At 32.8% G+C, this 21,344-nt stretch overlaps 1 protein-coding gene across 1 annotated transcript in view; it reads right to left on the bottom strand.

The window, feature by feature from the left end:
- The window catches only part of LRP1B (LDL receptor related protein 1B), a 1,461,391-nt gene that overhangs the window by 224,791 nt on the left and 1,215,256 nt on the right, over positions 1–21,344 (bottom strand). Inside the window, 1 exon segment of the mRNA XM_032636635.1 lies at positions 13,763–13,962. Within this exon segment, the coding sequence (XP_032492526.1) occupies positions 13,763–13,962 (200 nt within the window).

Below are 21,344 nucleotides of genomic sequence, written 5' to 3'. Positions count from 1 at the left end.
CCATCTCAAAAATAGCACAGTCTGTTGAACTATTCAATAACTAGAGCTGACATTTATTCAGCCCATGGGTGCCAGAAAGTAGGCCCTTGGCTCTAATGGGTGGGGGAGGCCATTCTGGTCTCAGAAGGAAGAATTATCTGGCCCACATATCTGAGATTGAGAAACCCCATAGTAACATATCAACTTTGTACACCTATTTAATTTAATAATCAAAACAACTCTATCATGAAACAGTTGACCTCACTTTCAGATAAGAAAACTAAGATTTGGAAAACAAGTAATTTGACCAGAGAGGACGGAGAAAACTATGAAGATGCTGGTATTTGAATCTAAATCGGATTTGCTGGCTGCTGAGTTCTTTGCCACTTTACCTACTAGCCTTTAAGAAAGCCATCCTAGTAAGGTAAAGTGTGGTTATGGAATTGTGTCCCCTCAAAATTCATATGTTGAAGCCCTAGACCCCAATATATCTGTATTTAAAGATAGGGCCTTTAAAGAAGTAAGATTAAATTAAGGTCTTCAGAGTGGGACCTTAATCCAATATAACTTCTCTTACAAGAAGAGAGGGACACCAGGGGTGTGCACATACAGAGAAATGGCCAGGTGAAGGCACAGCAAGAAGACAGCTATCTACAAGCCAAAGGGAGAGGCCTCAGGCGAAACCAAACCTGCAAACATCTTGATCTGGGACTTCCAGCTTCCAGGACTAAGAAAATACATTTCGGTTGCTTAATCCTCCAAGTTTGTGGTAGCCTTAGCAAACTAATACAAGTATATAAAACAATGGGACTAATTTCATAAGCTCCATGTGAAAATCATTTTATTTAATTACTTGAATGAAATTACACTGCATATGATTTTCAGACATGAGACAATTTAAGCACAGGGCAAGTTTGCTATCTCTAAGTTTGTAGTGATTGGTCACCAGAAACCCTCTGTTATCAGGTAATCAATATAAGTGTATAGAGATCAGAAAAATGAACTCTTATTTTTGGCACACAGCTGGATGTACAAAGAATGTAGAAAAGTCAGGTTAAAGTGAAGAAAAGTAGTCCATTTTCCCAGGAATTGAATCTGTTTGATTCAATTCCTTATTTGATACTGACAAAGAAAAACAGGACTAACACTAGGATCTTTATACAAGCCTATTCCAAGCCCATTCATTTGGTAAACATACTTATTTCCCAAACAGCAAGCATCAAACACAACCACCAGAGTATTCCTTCTAGAGAAAAGAAATGAAATAAAAACACCAACTATGTTAACCAAAAGAAATCTAGTCTCATACATCTGTAACACTATAGTGGCTCCAACAAGCTACTCTTTAAGAGATAGTGACATGTTCCCTAACACCACGACCAATGCCAATAAAAATCAAGTAAAATGAAAGAGAGCAAAACAAACAAAGAAGAATCTTTACATATTGCCTTTTCTGGGGTTTGACCCATAACTTGGCAGTATGCCTCATTTCCTCTTTAGGACCTAAAATCTCCTTATGAGAGTTATTTGACTATCTGCTTAAGTTTCTGTGAAAAAACTGCTATATGGTAACTGATAAATGATAAGTATAAATGAATGGATGCTGTGTTTGTTTTTCCATCAACACAAAGAGTTCAACCTACATTGGGAGTAAATGAGATGTTCCAAGCCAAAGCATTATATATTTTGGTATGGGAAACGTTCCTGATTCAGAATGAGAAAAATAAACTTGCTTACTTTTGGTTGTATCTCTATTTATATACTTATTTTCACCTTATAGATATGTGTATTATGTACATCTATATGTGTGTGTATATACACATGTGCATGTATTAGGTATGTGTGCATATGTAACATATCTGTAATATATATGCATAATATATACATACATTATATATACATACATATATTACAGAGCAACAAGAAAGATTAATCTTGTGATGTAATTTGGCAGTTAGTGGAGCTGACAAAATAGACAAAATATATATAAAATATAAACATGAAATGTGATGGTATATGTGAGAAATATTTAACACAAATTCTTACTAAGACATGGTTGAGTTTATGGAAAAAGCAGTCAATGTTTTCTCAGAATAATGGTTATCCTTTTCTAAGAGGAAAATAATATGGCCCCCTGTTATACATAAGACTGCTTTTGTTTGATTGAAAGAAAAATGCAAAAAATAAATGTAGGGAAACTTTCATTTTACAGGTATTCAGCAGACATACAAAAACGACACTAAAAACAGAACAGTTGTGTGGGCTGCAGTTTAACAGGTACTTATATATTTAAAACCTATTTTAAAGCTGCTTTCTGTAGTTAGGCCTCTATTCTGTACAACAGCGGTATTTATTGTACTGTTTCCAGCACTCCACTCAAGCACTAGGCTCCTAACTTTTATTTCATAGACTATATGTATCAGAAGAAAGGAGTTGATATTTGGCAAAAAATAAATCGAAGAAATACTCTTTGTGGCGTTTTTCTCTTTTAGTCAAGTAGGTTGCTACCCTGGTAAGGTTCCTAGTAATTACGATAAATAGAAAAAGTGGAAATCGAGAATATGCTTTCAGCTTAACTGTTGCCTCACAGTTAGAGATACTCTATTATGAAACTCTTGATTATTCATTTTTGGGAATATCATTTATCATGCTAAACAAGTATATTCCTGGATAATACCAATCTAATTGTATATTTGGGACTAACCTAGTTTAAATACTTAAGAACAGAATGCACCAATGACATAGTACTCATCTCTTGTTGAGTTAAAATCTTATAGTTGGTGTTTTGGGTAAGATATTACATTGGGATAATGGCAGTTTCAACATAGCTTTGCCCAGTGGGTTAGTACTTAAATAGAAATTTTACTACTAATGCCGTATTGTTTTCTGATTTTTCTCGAAGATTTACTTCAAGGATGTAAATGTCATTTTAAAATATTATATGGAACAATTTTTAATTTTGTTATTTAAAAATTATTATAAATATTTTCAAAGGAAGAACGAAGTTCAACCACCAAATTCAGTAGTTATTTTTATTAAGGAATCAAGATAAGAGTAACTTGAATATTGATTTTTTTTCTTTTAGTTATAAAGAATTTACGTATTGTTTGGAACACCTGAATGATCCAGTAAAGTCAACCTGACCCTCACTCTACGGCTGACAGTTTGGAAACAATCTCCTAAAACTTTAAAGTTAATAAGCATATCAAATAAAATATTAAATTCTATCATCTTTTGATTTTTAATACATTTTAAGACTCTCCCATTTTTCTTATTCTTGGTGTCATTGTCCCAAGTAGTCTCACCTTCCCTCACACCTGAAAAATTGCAAAATTAGTCTAATTTTTCTGATTGCTTTTAAACTCTTCCAACCTTTTTTTCTGTAACAGCCAAGCTTCCTGTAGTAAACAGAGAACATGTTTTTAAATGATAATTGAAAAGAATTTAATTGAAAGAAGTCAGTCTTATGTATGCAACTGGTTTTATTATTTTTCTCTTAATTATTTACAGAGGTGTGGCTAAGGAACCGATGATAAAGTTCTTTCCTAGATCTGATACCAGAAGCTGGTGAAAGCTGTAGCTAAGGAAAAAGAGCCACCTACCAAAAGCAGATGACATTTGGCAGAGGAACTCAGCCACTGCTAAACCACTGTAGTTGGTCATGGAGGGAAAGGGGATAAATAAATATTCTGGCCTCTTGCTTCCTCCATTGTCTAATCTCCTGCCAATGCTTCCCATGGTTTAAATCCAATCTGAGGCTGGAAGGTAAAAGAGCCGGGGTGATGCAGTCCACAGAAGTCCGCCTTCTAGCATACAGAGCATGGCAAAGAGGCAAAGATAGAATAACTAGAACTCCCTCCAGTAAATATTTCCAATATTTCTTCTATCTCGCATCTCTCTTCCTTGATCAAAAACCACCAATGACAGCCATTCCCTAGGCAGTACTGTGCAAACTATTTAGCCTGACTGAAACTTCTGTCTTCAGAAGAGAAGATCAGGATTCTCACTAATCCTCTAGTCTGAGAGACCTTGACACTAACAATTTTCCCTGATATCTTTCTAGATGTCTAATTTACAATACGGTATGTAGAGAAGCCTGAATTAAAGTAGTAGAACATGAAAACCAAAAAGGAAGATATAAAACAAAGAAAAACAATTAGCATTCAAAAAATGAGGTGAGATTAATCAAAGGCTACAAAAGGAGTGTAACATGATAAAATGAGATGATGGAAGAAAGTGATCTAACATGTCAAGAAAGTGGAAGATTCATGACAGTGGTGAGTACGTGGGTGAATAATGGTTTCTAGTTTATAGAGAGTAATGGAGAAGAGTGGGTGGAGGGGAAAATGGCCATAGTATACTAATTTCCAGAGAATGACTGCTGAGTCAGTAGCTTTAGTTACAAATGCCCCATCAAAAACAGTATGCTTGGGGCTTCCCTGGTGGCGCAGTGGTTGAGAGTCCGCCTGCCGATGCAGGGGATACCGGTTCGTGCCCCGGTCCGGGAGGATCCCGCATGCCGCGGAGTGGTTGGGCCCATGAACCATGGCCGCTGGGCCTGCGCGTCCGGAGCCTGTGCTCCGCAATGGGAGAGGCCACAACAGTGAGAGGCCCGCATACCGCAAAAAAAAAAAAAAAAAAAAAAAAATTGTAAAAAGAGTATGCTTTATGTAACCTTAGTGCCAAGAACATTTGCTCTTTGTCCGTAATTGGGCATCCCCTTCAGTGTTACTGTTTGCAGAAGATTTTTTTTAAATAATTATTTCCTCAGAACCATCTACAACAGGCTACAAAATATTCCATTTAACATTTGCCTACATGAACATTTTTTCCTGCCTACTCTTTAATACAACCCTGCTTAATGGAAACAGTACTACAAATAAAATTTCAGGCATGTGGACCCAAAATCCATTGTTCAAAATCAATAAAAACATTATCAAATGGTAGAAACACTAATAGTCAATATCACCAAACATGATGATAAAAGTTCAAGTTATTTTTTCCAATAAAAAGTATGATCTTTCAAAAAGTTCATCCATCACTGAAAGCTTAAAGAGGAGGAAAAATAAAGGTCTTCCATTCAGCATATGTCAGAGTACATAGCAGATATGAGCTGATGCTACTTGAGCGTCTATTATATGAGGCTGCCTTTGGAATACCGACACTGATCAAATGTCCAGACAAAAGTTACATGTCCTTCCTTAATGCAGTAGTTTATACTGGGACACTTAAATGTGAAACTTTTTGAAATAAATGTAATGTATGATGGCAAAATATAGAAATTATTTAGAGCTCTTCTTTAAATTAAAGCCATTATTAAAAGACAGAAGGCATCCTTTGCCTACCCTTTTCTGGTATTCCTTGCCTTTTTTTGTCTACCTTGTCACCTCAAATCATATACACTCTCTACATAGATTAGGAATATTCAACTTCATATAATTTAATCCCTTCCCTTCCCTCACATATCTTTAAATTATTCATAATATAAGGTCATATATGGCCACTTTCATATTTAATATCTAAAAAGAGTATTTCTGCTAATGAATAGCAGTATTTATAAGTTTACAATGTAAATTATAGTTCATTTACTTTGAAAACTAAACTGTGCCTATAAATATCGTCTCTTGATGATGACACTGCTCTTCAATCTCTGAAGTAAACAAAACAACACTGTTTCATGCACTTAGCAAAGATACATTCCAGTTGCTTTGAAACTCTCTGGACTTTTCTACTGGTGATACAAACCTTCATAGATACTTGGAAATGTACTTTCAGAGCTGACCATCAGTACTAAATATAAGTTATGACATTCTACATACATATGCATTAGGAATGTGTTTGTTAGAGCGTCCTAATGAAAGCTGAAGACTTTGAAAAGCCCTTTGCCTTTGGAACAGATATCAAGTAGAGCCATTTACATGAATTTAGTATCTGGTTGTCCCACATTCCTATAATTATAAATATGCTTCTAGAATAAAAACAGAAAAGAGTGTAACATATTACAAGCATTTTCAAACGTGTTCTAGTAGTCCTAGGAATAACTAGGGATAAGTGAGTGAATTGAATGAACAGTCCTCCTCTCCCACAGTTCCAACCTCAGTCAATTCCTTTAAGAAATGTTAAAAAATCACTGATTGATTAGAAGTCCTATTTTGTGGGTAAGAACTTTGAACTATAATGTGGCAAAGCAACTTGCCTAAATTAGAGAGTAACCTAATCAAAAACTAAAGCTACTAATTCCCAATGCTGCACCATGTCATATTTGGGACGGATAACACTGTTGAAAGTGGCTGAAAACTCATATAGGGTAATTCTTTAAAGTTATATTTTAAAAAGTATATGGAACGCATGTGACATTTGCAAAATAATAACCTGTTTAGACATATACACAATTTAACGTAACATGTTCTATTCAAGGGACAAAAATAAAAGATATGATTGACACTGAAATTCTAAAACTTTTCAGAAATGGCAGTTAATTTCAATTTATTTGACTGGTTCAGGAACATTTCTATAGTAACTGAATTTTATTTTGCTCCCTTCCATTAACTTTTATTGTATTGTAAACAGCAGCACATCAACACCATTGGCATAAAATAGCCTGTGAAGTCAACTGTTTGTAACAGACTGTGAATGATAGGAAATTTTTTTTCAAAAGTACTAAAATGCAATATCTTACCAAGAAAGAAACACTCTAGAATATTGTAAAATTGGATGGTGGTGTTTATTAGATTCTCTCTCTTTTTTCAGTGGGCTTTGGTGGATATTTACATTTTCTAAAGACCTAAATGCAACAGCTACTGACTTTCAGGATACAGGAGCACAAAGTACTCCCTTTGTCTTTTTCAGTGTGTTTCTCCCCCTTCGAACAAAACCCGCTAAATATATCTTTGCTATTTCACCAGTAGCACACTGAGATCTGGATTCTTTTCCCAACATGATTAGATGATCACTGCATGGGTTATGATTTGGATTTTAAATCCAAGCACAGAACTGCCTCCTCACAATACAAACTAGATTCCCAGAGCAATAAACAAACTAAAGTGTTGGACTGTCAATACAATACTGACACTTCAATATGAGTATCTTCAGGTCTAGGAGTATAGAAACAAATGAAGAGTCATAGTCAACATAATAGCATGAAACTTTAAAGAATTTTTCCACAAAATAAAAGTTCAGTGATAAGCTATAGTTTAGAGTCATACCCAATGATTACTTTTCTGAGAAATTAGCAGTTATGAGTGTATATTTTTCCAGTGTGCTGGATAAAATATGTACATAGCCGACTGATTTAACACAAGGTTAAATCATTCAGTGACTCGAAGAATATTCTGAAAAAAAAAAGTACTAGAAGAAATAAATTTTAAAACTCAAGGTCAAGCAATGTTTTTCTTAGCTCTTAGCCTTTTGTTATTACAGTTTACACAGTATTTTCAGTCTTTTTGTCAAAAAACTACCTCTCTATCTCAAGTTCAATGGCAACTCACAAAAAAATGAGGAAAAATAAATCTGAATTTATGTGCTTTGATACAAGCAGTCAGAATGAAATTGTGGTCTAAATATAATTTTCTGGTATTTAATTTTCTTTTCATTAAATGGAAAACAAAATCTCTAAGTTAAGCAAGATATGCAGGGTTAGGGCTGCAATTTTTCTCAGAAATGTCTATAAAATGTAACCTATTTTATAAACATTTCATTAGAGAAGGCTATACTTTCAGGATGCATAAAATTAATAACAAAGGATCTTTGCTGTGTTCAAATTTCAGGAATTCTGTGACATAAATTTTCAAATAAGATTAGAAGTTTTCCCATAGGCAGGAGATAAAGTTAGTTTGGAAAGAGCAAACAGAAATATCAAAATGTCCCACTAAAGCAAGGTGTACATTTTTAAGCAACATGATTGTTCTCTTCACACCTTCAAATAAACAAACACACACAAAAACTGGATTTAATGAGCTATACTCTTTTATTTACAGTAATTATGTTCTAATGGCTTAAGTTTTTGTTTATTTATTTCTCATATATTTTGCAATTTATCTATGTCTACTATTTACATTAATCTGAAAAAATTCAAGTATGGATATACCTTTATATATATAGGTGTGTGTTTATGCTATAACTGTTGCTATTAGAAACTATAACAAGCAGAGAGAAAAATCTTCAGTTAGTCATCTTTTCAAAAACAAGGGGGCCTTGTGGAGAATGGAACAGGCTTTGGAACCAGTTAGATCTGGGTTCAAATTCTAACTATGAGCTATTTGACTTTGGACAAATTATTTAATCTCTTTAAACTTATTTCCTTGTTGCAAAATGGCTTTAATGACACATCTCATAGTGTTCACTGATGGAATGGCTAAAAAAGCATGTATTGCATCAAGCAGTTTCTTGAACACAGTAGGCTTCTAATAAAAGTATGAGTTTATAAGGGGATGGTTCCAGTTCTTGGAACCACAGTATTAAGCTAAGAAGATTTCCACTGAAAGCCAATAATAATTATAAATCATACATGCAAAACATCTAATACAACATCATGCTCAAGAACATATGTTTTCTTCTCTCTTATTGATTTGGTAAGTTCACAAGTACTCAACTTTAAAAGATATTAATAACTTTTGCAGTAATAATCAGGGAGAACTGAGGACTGGATAGGTGATTTGAGATTTTAACTAAGGAAATAAATCTGGTTATTACAGATTTTCAACCCCTCACAGGCTTAAATTGGAGATTAACCTGAAATTAAAACTTTGGGATTTGGCAAAAATTCTAAAGTGATCCACCTAACTGGGAGACTTAGAATTTTAGTTCTGGAATTCCCCTTTGATGCCATTTTTTCCAATACCCTTATTTCTATGGATGAGGCAACTGAGACCCAGTGAAGCTACACATACATTTCAGGGTGAAAAAGCTTTCTAACAGTGGATCCCACCCCAACCCACCCTCATCCTTAGGTTCCCCAAGCTTCTTTTAAGATGCTAAGGGTTTTCTTTCTCCAGTCTGAGAAGATCCTTTTACTCAAAGATTCGTGCTCCAACAAAGTTTTAGAACTTCTTATCCAACATCAAAGCCTAAAATTCTCTGAGGAGGACTGTGGTTTGGGGGTGGTAAGAAATCAGTCCCAAAAATATAGGCCTACAAGAAGAATATTATTATTTAGAATCATTGTGTTTAGAATATATTTAGAATCATTCTGTTTCTGTATAAAAACAGATTTAAACTTAAAAACTGAGCATTTCAATCTGCAGAACACTTTGAAATGCCAAGTTTCTCACTGCACCTATTTTATATCTCAAGGAATAGTAGGAGGAGAGAGAGTCACTCATTTGCAATCTTTCTTCTAGGTAAATTATCAGGTATTCAGAAAGGCTTTTTAGGTAAATATATGATAAAGAATGTTTAACCATATCCTTAGAATTTCTTTGATGTTGACCCTTTTGTTAAATAAATGTACCTCTCATCAAGACAGAGCTTTTCAAGAAGAATCTCTAAGTTATGCTTAGTTTAGTACTTTTTATTTCTTTAAAAAATGTACAAATATATTTGAAATTCATAAGTTATCCAAACTGTGAGTTATTTCCCCCTGGCTAAGTAGATAATAATATAAATCATTCACTTAATATTTGCAGCTCAACCACCAATATTTCTGCTGTTTTAAGTTTACAGATCTTTCCTCTTTATTCTGCTAAATAACTATTGAATGTAACACTTTATCCCCATTCCCACAGCTATAATCACTTCAAGTGTTTTCTCCTAAAATATTTTAACAGCCTCTAAATTGGTTGCCCTTCCAGGGTCTTTCATTTTCCATGCTGTTGTCAAATCTAATAACAGCACTCTATCAACTAAATGCCATCAATGTCTCCCTATGACCTATATGATAAATTCCAAATTACTTAACATACAAGGCCTGTCACAATCTGGCCCCAATTTGCCCTTGTTCATCTAGTGTCATTATCTTCCTCTTACACAACTTCCAGTTTACAAATTGTGTAAACCCCATACTGTTTCAAGACTCTATTACATTTTTGCACATGCTGTTCCCTCTGTGCGATGAATCCTTCCTTCATTTCCCCATATGGAGAGCTTGTCCTACATCTTTCAGATTTTTCAAAGATCCCATCACTTCACCAAACACTTCCCTAAACCAGCCTGCATTTTGGCAATATTGTACATATACTGCTAACACCAATCTAATTTATGTTTTTACCTTCATATCAGTCTCTTCCCCCCACTAAACTATAGGTGCTTTGAAGGCAGGGACTTATTCAGCTTTGTAACTCCAGGGCCTCACATAATGCATGGCACAGAAAGAGACAACAGTAAATGTTTGTTGAATGAATGAAGGAATGAATGGGAAGATCTAAAAAAAAAGAAATCAGAGAAATTTAAAAAATAAACAATGAAACTGTGATTTAACTGTCTCTCTCAGTTATCCAGTAGTATGCATACTAGTCTACAGTATTATTATATCATATTATTATATAATTATTGGAGTAAAAACCAGTAGAATAATATACACAGGCATTAGGGAAAGATTCATGTAACTAAGATTGCACCTAAATGTTCCCAAGATAGCAAATTGACTAATTCTCTTTTTTTAAAATTTTACGATGTAGTGCTTGGACTTGTTAAGAAGGTGGGTTGGGGTAGAAGAGGTAGCAGAGAAAGACGGATGTAAATTCTCAAGCAATTTTCCAGTTACATGGTCCTCAGAGGTAATCTGATCTATCGCTTAGGCACAGAATTCAGATCTTTTAGAAATTCTTAGGCTGGGCAAGTAATAAAATAATGCTTCATTTATGGAAATGCTGTATGGTTTAAACCACAACATGTTTGGGGGAAAAAACCTTCTAAACTGTAAAGTGATACTCATGGTTTAGTTTTTTCTCCATTATTAAACCTTGACTTATTAAAAGAAAAACGTAATTCTGAAATTTTCATATACCCTTTATACTCTCAGATTACTTTGTCATGACTGGCATATCCCATTCTTTTGATGAGCTCTGGCTCTAGTTTTAATAAAAAGAATAAATGAGAACAATAATACTAGTCTGGTTAAGAGAGAAGAGAGGTCAGTGGCCAAACTAATACAAAAGTTAGTAATGTTATAATAGTCTCATTTTCCACCTCCAAATATGCAACTAGAAAACCACAGCTTTTTTTATGTCTTTATGGGGACAATGCAAGGAGTAAAAAAATCCTATTCCTCTTTACAGACATTGCAAATGAATGACTCTTTTTTCATTGGTTGTGAAATTGGCATAAGTCAGGCTGTGTACAGTTAGTAGCTCATTGGTAACTACCAGGTAATTACTGGCTTACATTCAGATATTGACAGATGCCTAATAAGACACTTAGTGAATTTTCCATTAGTCTTTCTGAAAAAGCCTTCAGGAGAAAATATTTCTGAAGGCAGGAACTCTTTTACTTTCCTTTTCTCCCCCCTTGAGCCTCAAAGTATTTTCAAAAATCAGATTTTTAAATGTTAATAACATCATACCTGAATATCTTTCAGCCAAATATTTTACTCTTCAGTAAATTTAGTTTCACTTCTTGCTATCTATGTCCATCTACCAAAAGTCATCACCAGTACTGTGATTGAAAGACACTTAATTTACATGCATTCAATTTTGTATTAAGTTTTCAAAGCATTAGTCATCCACATATCTGACATAATTTTAAAATAATGGGGAGGGGATGGAATCAATAGTTTCTAATAGACATTTTTAACTAGTTTTTGTTATTCAAATAAAAGGCTCAAACAAAAATAGGCAAATATTTGATGCTAGAATATATTTTAAATATTTACCTATCTAACCAAAAATTGTTTAAATTTTATTGTACAGTGAAATTTTAGCACAAAGTAATACATTCACAACAACTTAGCACGCTAAAAATACATGCTAAAAATGGTTATGTGGGGAAAATACTGATTGCTACAATAAAACTCAATTATATCATCTACAGAAGTTGCAGAACATTTCATTATTGATTCTTCAAAGGAGATATAACTGCTGAATGCTAAGTGTAATTTTAATTTGACAACATTGCTTTTGCTGTAATTAAAACCCTAGAGTGATCTTTAAATAACTATTCATTCCAATTGCATCCTGATGAGTTTCTTTATAATTGGAATGCCAACACCTAAATAAGCGACTCATCCGACACTTGTCATACTTCACTGTTCCCACCCTTAAAAAAGCACCTCTAAAAGCTTTCTGTTGGCATTTTTAGTTAGACATATTTACTTAAACAACAACTGAGAAAAACTTGGGCAGAGTTAAGGAGTGGTGTGACTTCAGTGATGTATACCTCCTTTATTATTTATTTTTTAAATTTATTTTTATTAAGGTATACTTGATTTACAATATTATGTTAATTTCAGGTGTACAACACAGTGATTCAATAGTTTAATAGATTATACTCCATTTAAAATTGTTATAAAATTTTGACTATATTCCCTGTGCTGTAAAAATATATCCTTGTAGCTGTTTTATTTTATACATAGGAGTTTGTAACTCTTAATCCCCTAATTCCACTTGCCCCTTCCCACTGTTAGTTTTTAATTTTTTAAAATTCAGTGGCTTCATTCTTCTCTACACTGGCATATATTTGAAGGGCTTCACCTGACAGGATTAAATTATCAATAATTCTCTCTTCCTTGTCATTTCACCTCTTTCCTCCTTCCAGGGGTTTTGATCTAAGCTTACTGCCAGAGAAGAAAGCAATCTCTTAAGCTAAGCCATACATGTATGGCTTTACTTGAGATCTCTCAGTGAAACTTGTACTTTATTTGGGATCTCTCAGTGAAACTTTACAGTCTCTCAGTACTTTACAAGATATTTGAAGACGAAAACACCTAATAACAAAGGTGACATTAGGTCACTACAGATTAATAAAAATTTGTTCCTCTTCTTCATTCTGGGAAAAACCTAATCTTTAAAAAGCTACCTGCATCTAAAATATTTTGAGTGTTCATGAATTGTTTGTGGTTTCTGTTATATTCATGTCATCTTCACCTGGATCCCATTCTTTTTTATTATGTCCTTCTCCTTTGCTCTTGTTAATTCCCTCATCCTCAGCTATTTTTTCCTCTAAGACTTTTTGCCCATCCCTAATTCTAGCATTACCTCCCCCATATCAAATTGCTTCCTTCATTTGTTTTATATTTAGAGTCTTATAATCTACTCAGAGTTATAAAAAATAGAAAAATAAAGTACCTATAGAATTTATATTCAAATAATTTCCTAAACATTACTCTAATTTGAAAGCTGTTTTTCATGTTACTTTTTGTTGATGCTGTTGATTACATAACAATAAATTTAATCATGTATGTAGTCTAACTGATAACTTTTAAATATTACTTCACTGTCTTTAAAGAATTATACTTTCACTTAGTATTTAAAAAAAGAAACCTATCAGATTGCAATAATAACCTTATTTTTATAAGCAAGTATTCTGTTTCAGTTCAATTAGGATATATGTATATATTAACTTATAAAAATATCATTCATTTACTATAAAAACTATTTAGAAAAGCACAATTAGAGAAAACATTGACAATGTCAAAGTGATTTTTATGTATGACTATAGAAGGTCTGAATAAATATATCTAATTCTTATTTACCAATATTGTCACAAACGAATATAATAATGTAATCTTAAATTAAGAAATGCATTTGATGAAAGTATATAAAATAAATAAATAAACATATATATATATTTTTTCTAAATGAGTATTTTATGCACTGGTGAAATACTGAATCATTTGTGCTATGGGACCAACCTTTGTGTCTGTGAGATCCATCCATGTTGCTAAATTCAATATGATTTTCATCAGCCCAGTAGAGTCTATGGTTGACATAATCTATTGTTAGTGCCATAGGTCTAGAAATCTTGGTTTCTATGACAACACTCTGATTGGTTCCATCCATTCCAACACGTCCAATGTGAGGATACTCACAGCAGTCAATCCAATATAAATACCTAGAAAAGAAAATCAATAGCCACATTGTTTACAGACACTCAGGGAGTAAAACATCTTACAGTATTTCTCTTATTTGCTTAGCTATTCCCAAATTAATTCTTGTATCTCTCTAAATTGCAGCTTGTAAGAAGCATACTTCAATGCAAACTTTTCTTATGCTTTTTTTAAACATGTAGCACACTTTGAAATATCCTTATAATTTTAAACATATGTTTCCTTTAGTATACAACTCATATGTATATAACATTTCTGCAAGTGTTAACAAATAATAGATGCCCAAAACTAAAGAGGTAAACCTTCAAAATGCATCTATAATGTTAGAGGAATAAAACTATCTAAATATTTTTTTTTCTTTTGTGTTTTACCTATGAAAAATTCAAAATGAATTACGGAGAAGGACATTATATTTTCTTGAATGTTCATTGTTCAGTGTGGTAGCCACTAGCCAATTGTGACTCTTTAAATTTAAGTTAATTAAAATCATATAAAATTAAGTAAATTCCAAAAGTGAAAAATAATTTCCTCCATTAAATCTGCAGTACTATTAACAAAGTACTGCAGATTCTTAGAGGTGAATAGTAATGTTTTTGAGGTCATTAAGTAAATTATGAATTTCAAATGGTCTGAGCTCCATGTAATAGCAAATATCTTTTGTTTGTATTCTGAACATTTTATTTGGCTAATCTTATCATCATCTTGAACCAAGATACCATGAAGAAGAGGAAGAGCATATTTCATGGAGTCCAACATCTGTTACATCACTCCCAATAAGTTCACTGAGAGTTTGAGGCCTGAAATCCTCACCCTGACACTCAGATTCTTCATTATTAGACACAGGCTTTTTCAATTTACTTCCCACTATTGAAATGTATGAACTGAGGTCTAGTTGGAGTATTTATAGTCCTACATTTTCACTTTTTTGCTTTTATCGTATCATTTGCCTTGCTCCTGCCTCTTCAATACAGATATTATGATTCAGACGTTATTCATAGTGTCCCCTCTGTTCTCCACAAATTCTTCTCTGATTTGTGTCAGTTCATGTTTTTCAAGGTAGGTTACAAGATTATATATATTTAAGAAATGGTTTGTTAAGCAAAGTAAGCATCATCTTGTTAATTATAGGATTTTTCAGAGCTTTTAATACGCTATATGATATAATGACTCTCTAAGAGGGAGCTAAAATATCCTTTTTTTATCACATAGTTTTGGGTAACTACATTTCTTTTCCTAGAGCAGTTCACAGGAAACACACTTTAGGAAACTGTGCTTTAGCACCTTCCGGTCTACAGAATTTCTTTATCACATGTATAACTGAACAACACATATATCATGCACATAGGAACCCACAAAGCAGTAATGATGTAGGTTCTCAGGCTTCAGAATCAGAGAACCTAACTCGATAAATCAGTTGGTGAAACATCTCTGATAAACCCCAAAGCCGTGCTTAAGTGGATTGAGAAACATATCTTGAAACAATGATTCACTGATGCTATATAATATGTGTCAGACATTGCTTAGTACTGGGAACACAGAGGTAAACAGATATGATTTTTGCCATCAAAGATCTCTCAGTGAATACAGTAGAGGTGAATGTAAAACAAATGTAAAAATTAAAGCATATTATGATAAAACTACTTTACCATGGAGGCACAAAAGAAGGAATGACAATTTTACCCAGATGGAAAAAAGCATGAAAAATCTTATCTTCATAACTACCTTATAAATTTCTTGATAACAATGATCTTTTATCTCTTTCAGAATTTAGAATAAAGTATAACTTAAAGATTTTAATGCTGCAACAGGTCTTGAAGATCATGTAGTTTCAGGCCTTCATTTCACTGACAAACTAAGACCATAAAATATTATGAGCTTTGTCTTAGTCTGTTATGATAGTGATAAAGCTGGAACAAGGGCTCAGGTCTCCAGATTTATAGACTAGCTTTTTTTAAATGTATTTTTTTATATTTAAGATAAAACTCATATTCCATTAATAATGTTGTCTAGCTTTTTTTTTTTTTTCCTAAGCAAAACTATGCAGAGTCTTAAAAGCAAAAAAGGCCTAAAAACAGGTTACTTGGGTTCACATTCCAGGTCCACCCATGTGAACTTGGCACTTTAGTTAGCCTCCTCTGAGCCTGGATTTACTCACATATGTTCAAAAGTGATAATAATAGTTTCTACTCACAGAGTCCTGTAAGGATTAAAAGAGAGAAGACAGGGAACAAACTTGGAACATTTATGAACATGTAGTTAAGTATTCAGCAAATATTAACTATTATTATTTTACTTGCACTACCTACACAATATATGCATTCATACTGGTTTAGTGATAACTGTCTAATAAATCACTTACTGCATCTAGATTGTATGTATGTTATTACATGATTTGCCTGGATTTTATCATGTGTGTTATTACCTGATTTGCCTATTTAAGTACCCATCAATTAGAAGAATATTATAAAAATGTTTTACTGTATTGAAGGAAAGCATAGTTTAACTGTACTCAGTATAAATGAGCCTTCATAAGCACAGAAATTACTGTGCATCTCTCCTTATGGGTAGCTAACTTGCGATGACTAAATTTCATTTCCTTTTCCATAATTAAGCCTCATTACCATACATTTAAGTTTCTCAAAAAGCCCATACTAGACATTCTGGTCATTTTAACATCTAAAATGCAACCTGTCAAATATTATCCAAGTAAAAAATTTGTTGTAAATAATTAAAGCTGAAAAATGAAAAGTTCAGTGAAAATGTCAAAAGGAGAGTCTTAAATTTCACCCATATAATATGTAATATTTACCTAAGATCACATACGAAAAATCTCAGCTCCAAATAATAGCTATTCTGTAAGTTATAACCAAGAGTAAACATATAAAAGAATGTCTTCTTGTAACCATAACAACAGGCTTTTGTGATTCCTGAGGATGTCTTTTATAGTTGAATCTGATACATCTTATTTCTTTAAAACAAATTAAAATAGAAGTCTGCTATCAGTTTTCACTTTTTTTTCCCCTGAATTCAGGGAACATATTTAGAGAAATTTCTTCCAGTTGAAATTATTTCTGATTTTGAATTATAAAATTATTTTTTAATGTTCATTCCCTGTGTGTTTTTGCCTAAATATGGGATTATAGGCTTAAAAATTGGTAGGAAAAAGGTGGGGATTTTTAATGTGACTGGTTAGCTTAATGAAATATTTCTGTTTTTCCCCACAGCAATAAAAAACGGAGTTTTCTTTCCTTATACGATTTTCATTCCCTCACAACAAAGGTTCCCTTTGTTATGACTCTTCTCTTTGAAACATGCAGGTTGTTTACATACCAATAAATTGGTTTCTGCATAGATGCAGGTGCAATGCCCCTGCAAACTACAATCCTATGGTTTGTGTATATCCAGTAGCCTATTTATTATTACCTTCAACAGTAAATTTAACAGTTTCTATGTTAGGCACAAGCAGTAATTAAGCCATGGCTTTTCTGTTAAAGGAATTCGCTTTCTAGATGGAGAGAGAAACATTTACAACAATAATAGTCACGTAATGTTACATGTTCAATATGTGGTGGCTACTGAGATGCAATTGGGGAACTTTCACAGAGGAAGTGATATTTTTTGCCGTTGTTGAAAAAATAAGAAGTTATTCTAACTGGAGGAAAAGCACAGGGGCATTGTAGAAAGTAAGAATAGCATCAGCCAAGATATAGAAGCACAAAATGTGTCTTTTGCAAATGTATTTGCACTTCCAATATCCATATTAACAATAGTGGATAGAGATTCTGAGTATATAAAGTGTCCTTCGACATACTCTCATTAAACGTATTTCGAAGTCAAAATAGAACCCAGTATTATTTTCTTCTGATATTGCTAATGGAGTATTAGAAAAGGAAAATAAATAAAAATATGTTTTAAAAATAAGGCATGCATATAGCTGATTCACTTTGTTATACAGCAGAAACTAACACAACACTGTAAAAAAATTATACTCCAATAAAGATGTTGAAAAAAAAATGCATGCTTATAATGATTAGGCAGTTAAATTTCCAAAAACACTCATATTATCTGTAGTAACTTAAAATTTTATAAAAAGGCAAATTGTTAAAATGGAAAAAAAAGTATTTTTTTTCTTATGCCCTGTTTGGATGGCTCTTGGAAAACCTGCTCACAACCCAAGATAACTTTGTTACTGGAAACTCTAATGTGATATATGCAATAGGGAAAAGAGCTGACCAAAATTTGGAAACTGGATTAAATCCCCAGTTTAATATTGTATTACAGTACCTAAATGATCCTGAAAAATTCACTTAGCCACCTTGAGGCTGAATGTTCATACTTGTACTAAAAGTATAATAATAAAAATACTCATATCTTTTTTAGAGACTCTGAGTAAACAGTACAAGCATCTAAAGTGATAAAGCACAGAGATAGTTTTCTAATTCATAAAATGCTATAGAAGTGATATTGATCATCATTATCATTATTATTATTATATGGGACCCCCAATCCCAGTAGGTCCTTCCCCTTTCTTATATCTGCCCCTTTTCCTCTGTTCCTCATATTCTGAGGAAATCATTTTTCTATTTACCTGTTTGCCCAAGCCATAAGCCTCATAAGGTTTGTTTTGTTGTTGTTGTGTTGTATTACATTCTGATTTATCCCTAGCTCTTTTTTACTCTATAAAGTGAACTGGTATCAAAGTTCTGCAATTTTATATACTTAATTTAGTCCCTTCGTATGACTTATTTTCAGTTCCTTGGATATGCCTTGCTTTCCTATGTGTCTTTGCTTTCCCATAAAGCTTCTTCTTTTTGCCTGAAATGACTTCTGCTCTGAAATGTACCACATAACCCGGCTAATGCTTACTTCACCAGTCTTGTCCTGGAAGATTTCACTGACCCCATTTGAGATAGAAACATTTTCTGTTTTCTCCACTTCATGAGTTATTGTATTATATGATAATTTTTGCTTATCTACCTACTCACTGGACTGTGAAATACTTGGAGACAAGGGTTGTGACTTTTATTTTTATATTATACCTAGAACAGTGCCAGATATACACTAGATGCTAGAGAAATATGAGTTGAATAAATGAATGAGCAGATGAATTTATTTTCTGTTAAATAGTCATATCATACATTTACTTTAATGTCATAATGGTTTCTTGTTATGCTGAAGTGACATCTTAAAGATAAAATTATGCTCAGCACAGTTTTAACACTATATTTTCTATTCTACTTTAAAATGCATCTGTGTCTATGTCTCTTCTGTATAAATGACAACTTTTATAAACCTTAAATGTGAATGATATTAATGACCTAAAATTTATGATTAAGTAAATTTTAATTTATCTACATTGATTTAGTACATTGATTCCCAATCAATAACAGAATGATTGGGATCATTGGATTTCAGCTGAACTTAAATGTAATAGCCAGGAAAATGATCTGTCTACTTATATCTTCTTTACCATTCTTACTAACCAGCATATCTAAATTGGTACTGTGACAACTGGCATACTACCATTATAAGAAAGGACCCCCAAGCTACCTTCTAAATGTTTAGTTGCTTTACTGCATTAGATACTCCAATGATCTTTATCTTCCCTTAAATAATCCTTACCCTATTCCTCACTAAATATCGCGACAGAAATCACCTTCTCAAGGAAAGAGGGGTCAGTAGTATTGGCATATTCAAAACATATGCAAATCACAATGGCAATCTGACATAGAAAGGTTCAATTGCATTTTTATTAATCTTACAATTTGAGCTGCCATTTTTGAAGCAAGATTGTACAATATTTTAGACAGCTATGGCATTTTCACCCTTAAGCTCATCTCATAAAAGCTATTTTGTATGAACAAAAAAGGTGTCATTAAATTTTATCTGTTGGAATCTGTTTATCTGCTATGTGGCTTTAATTGTTTCATAAAAAGATCTAATTTTTATGTTTCCTGGGTTATAATCTGCCATTCCATATCATAACAAAATAATATTTAAAAATGAAATCAAAGGAGTCTTCCATAATAGCTACAATAATTTAGTACTTCATTGTTTAAGTTGACACTTTTGGTGGATGGGTTTATGTTGATGATAACTTAAGACTGCTGTCAGTTTATGGGATAATAACCATAACCTGGGAGAAATAAAACTTAAAGCTAGATTCAGCTGTGTTCACTATGCTAGCATACAGTTTTTGCTTTATAATTAGGAAATTCCATAATACTGTTATTATTAACAGATGTTTCTTTCATTTGGAAAATGAAGCATCTTGAAAATTCTTGGATGAGAAGCTAAGATAGCCATACTGATTTTGAAGAAAAGGACAATGGACACACTAAAATAAATATCTTCTGATAAAATACCAAAGGACTCAAACATTCATATTCTTATGAATGAATAATGACGATAGCCAAATTTAGTATATCTGGCCATTATTTCTTGAAACATCTATAGAAACAGACGCTCTTGTAACTCTGTTTCAGTTAAAATAGAATTGACACACTTCTGTTACTATGGTAAAGAAAATATTTTAAAAGGTAACAAAATAGTTACATAATTATATTGCAAAAATTTTAAACTTGCACCATTACCTTGGAAACAGAGTAGTATTTACAGTACAAGTCTTATACTATTAGGTACTGCTTTTACCCAAATTAATATTTAAAATCAAGCTCCATGCATACTATGATATGATCACTTTGCCAATTATAAACATGAGACCAAAAATCAGAGATACAATATATTAACAAGAAGCAAAATCTAACTATTGCATATGGCATGATAAAACAGTGATTTGGTAAAACACTTTATAGGAAATTAATTTAGACAGCAGAAAATTTAGAGCACTAGAGTTAGCATAATACTTGTTACTGTAAATGTTTCCTATTTTTAAAAAGCAAATTTAACAAACATGTTCAATAGGTTGAACTTCTACAGAGATCATTTTGGAGTAGGTAATCACTCAAATTGTAGTGTAAAAAAAAAAAAAGAAAGACTTGCCTTCTCTACCTACCAAAACAACATAATTGAAAGTGAATGATAATGGTCATAATATAGAACTTCAGCAAACAGGTTTTGACACCTAAATGTGTGTTCATCCCTCATCTGAGATATCCAGCCAGATGCCCTTGATCCTTATGATGACTTGTTCTTCTTTCTCAGAGAAATGCAAATGAAACCCAACTCTAATATGAATCTTTCCCGATATTCCCCCTATGCTTTTCCCTCTGAAGGCATAGATAATGCACCCTGTTATTTATTATTCATGGATGCTATTTAAGTCTCCTGCTCTAAAGTGGTTCAGGAATTACATCATCTCTATTCATGACTACTACAAATACTACAAAACAGGATCCAAGAGTTGTGCTTCGCCTGTCTTTCCTCC

This window comes from Phocoena sinus, chromosome 7 (genome assembly GCF_008692025.1).
Source record: "Phocoena sinus isolate mPhoSin1 chromosome 7, mPhoSin1.pri, whole genome shotgun sequence".
Lineage (NCBI taxonomy): Eukaryota > Metazoa > Chordata > Mammalia > Artiodactyla > Phocoenidae > Phocoena > Phocoena sinus.
The sequence above is the reverse complement of the archived record's forward strand: the minus strand, read 5'-3'. Positions and strand labels throughout refer to the sequence as shown.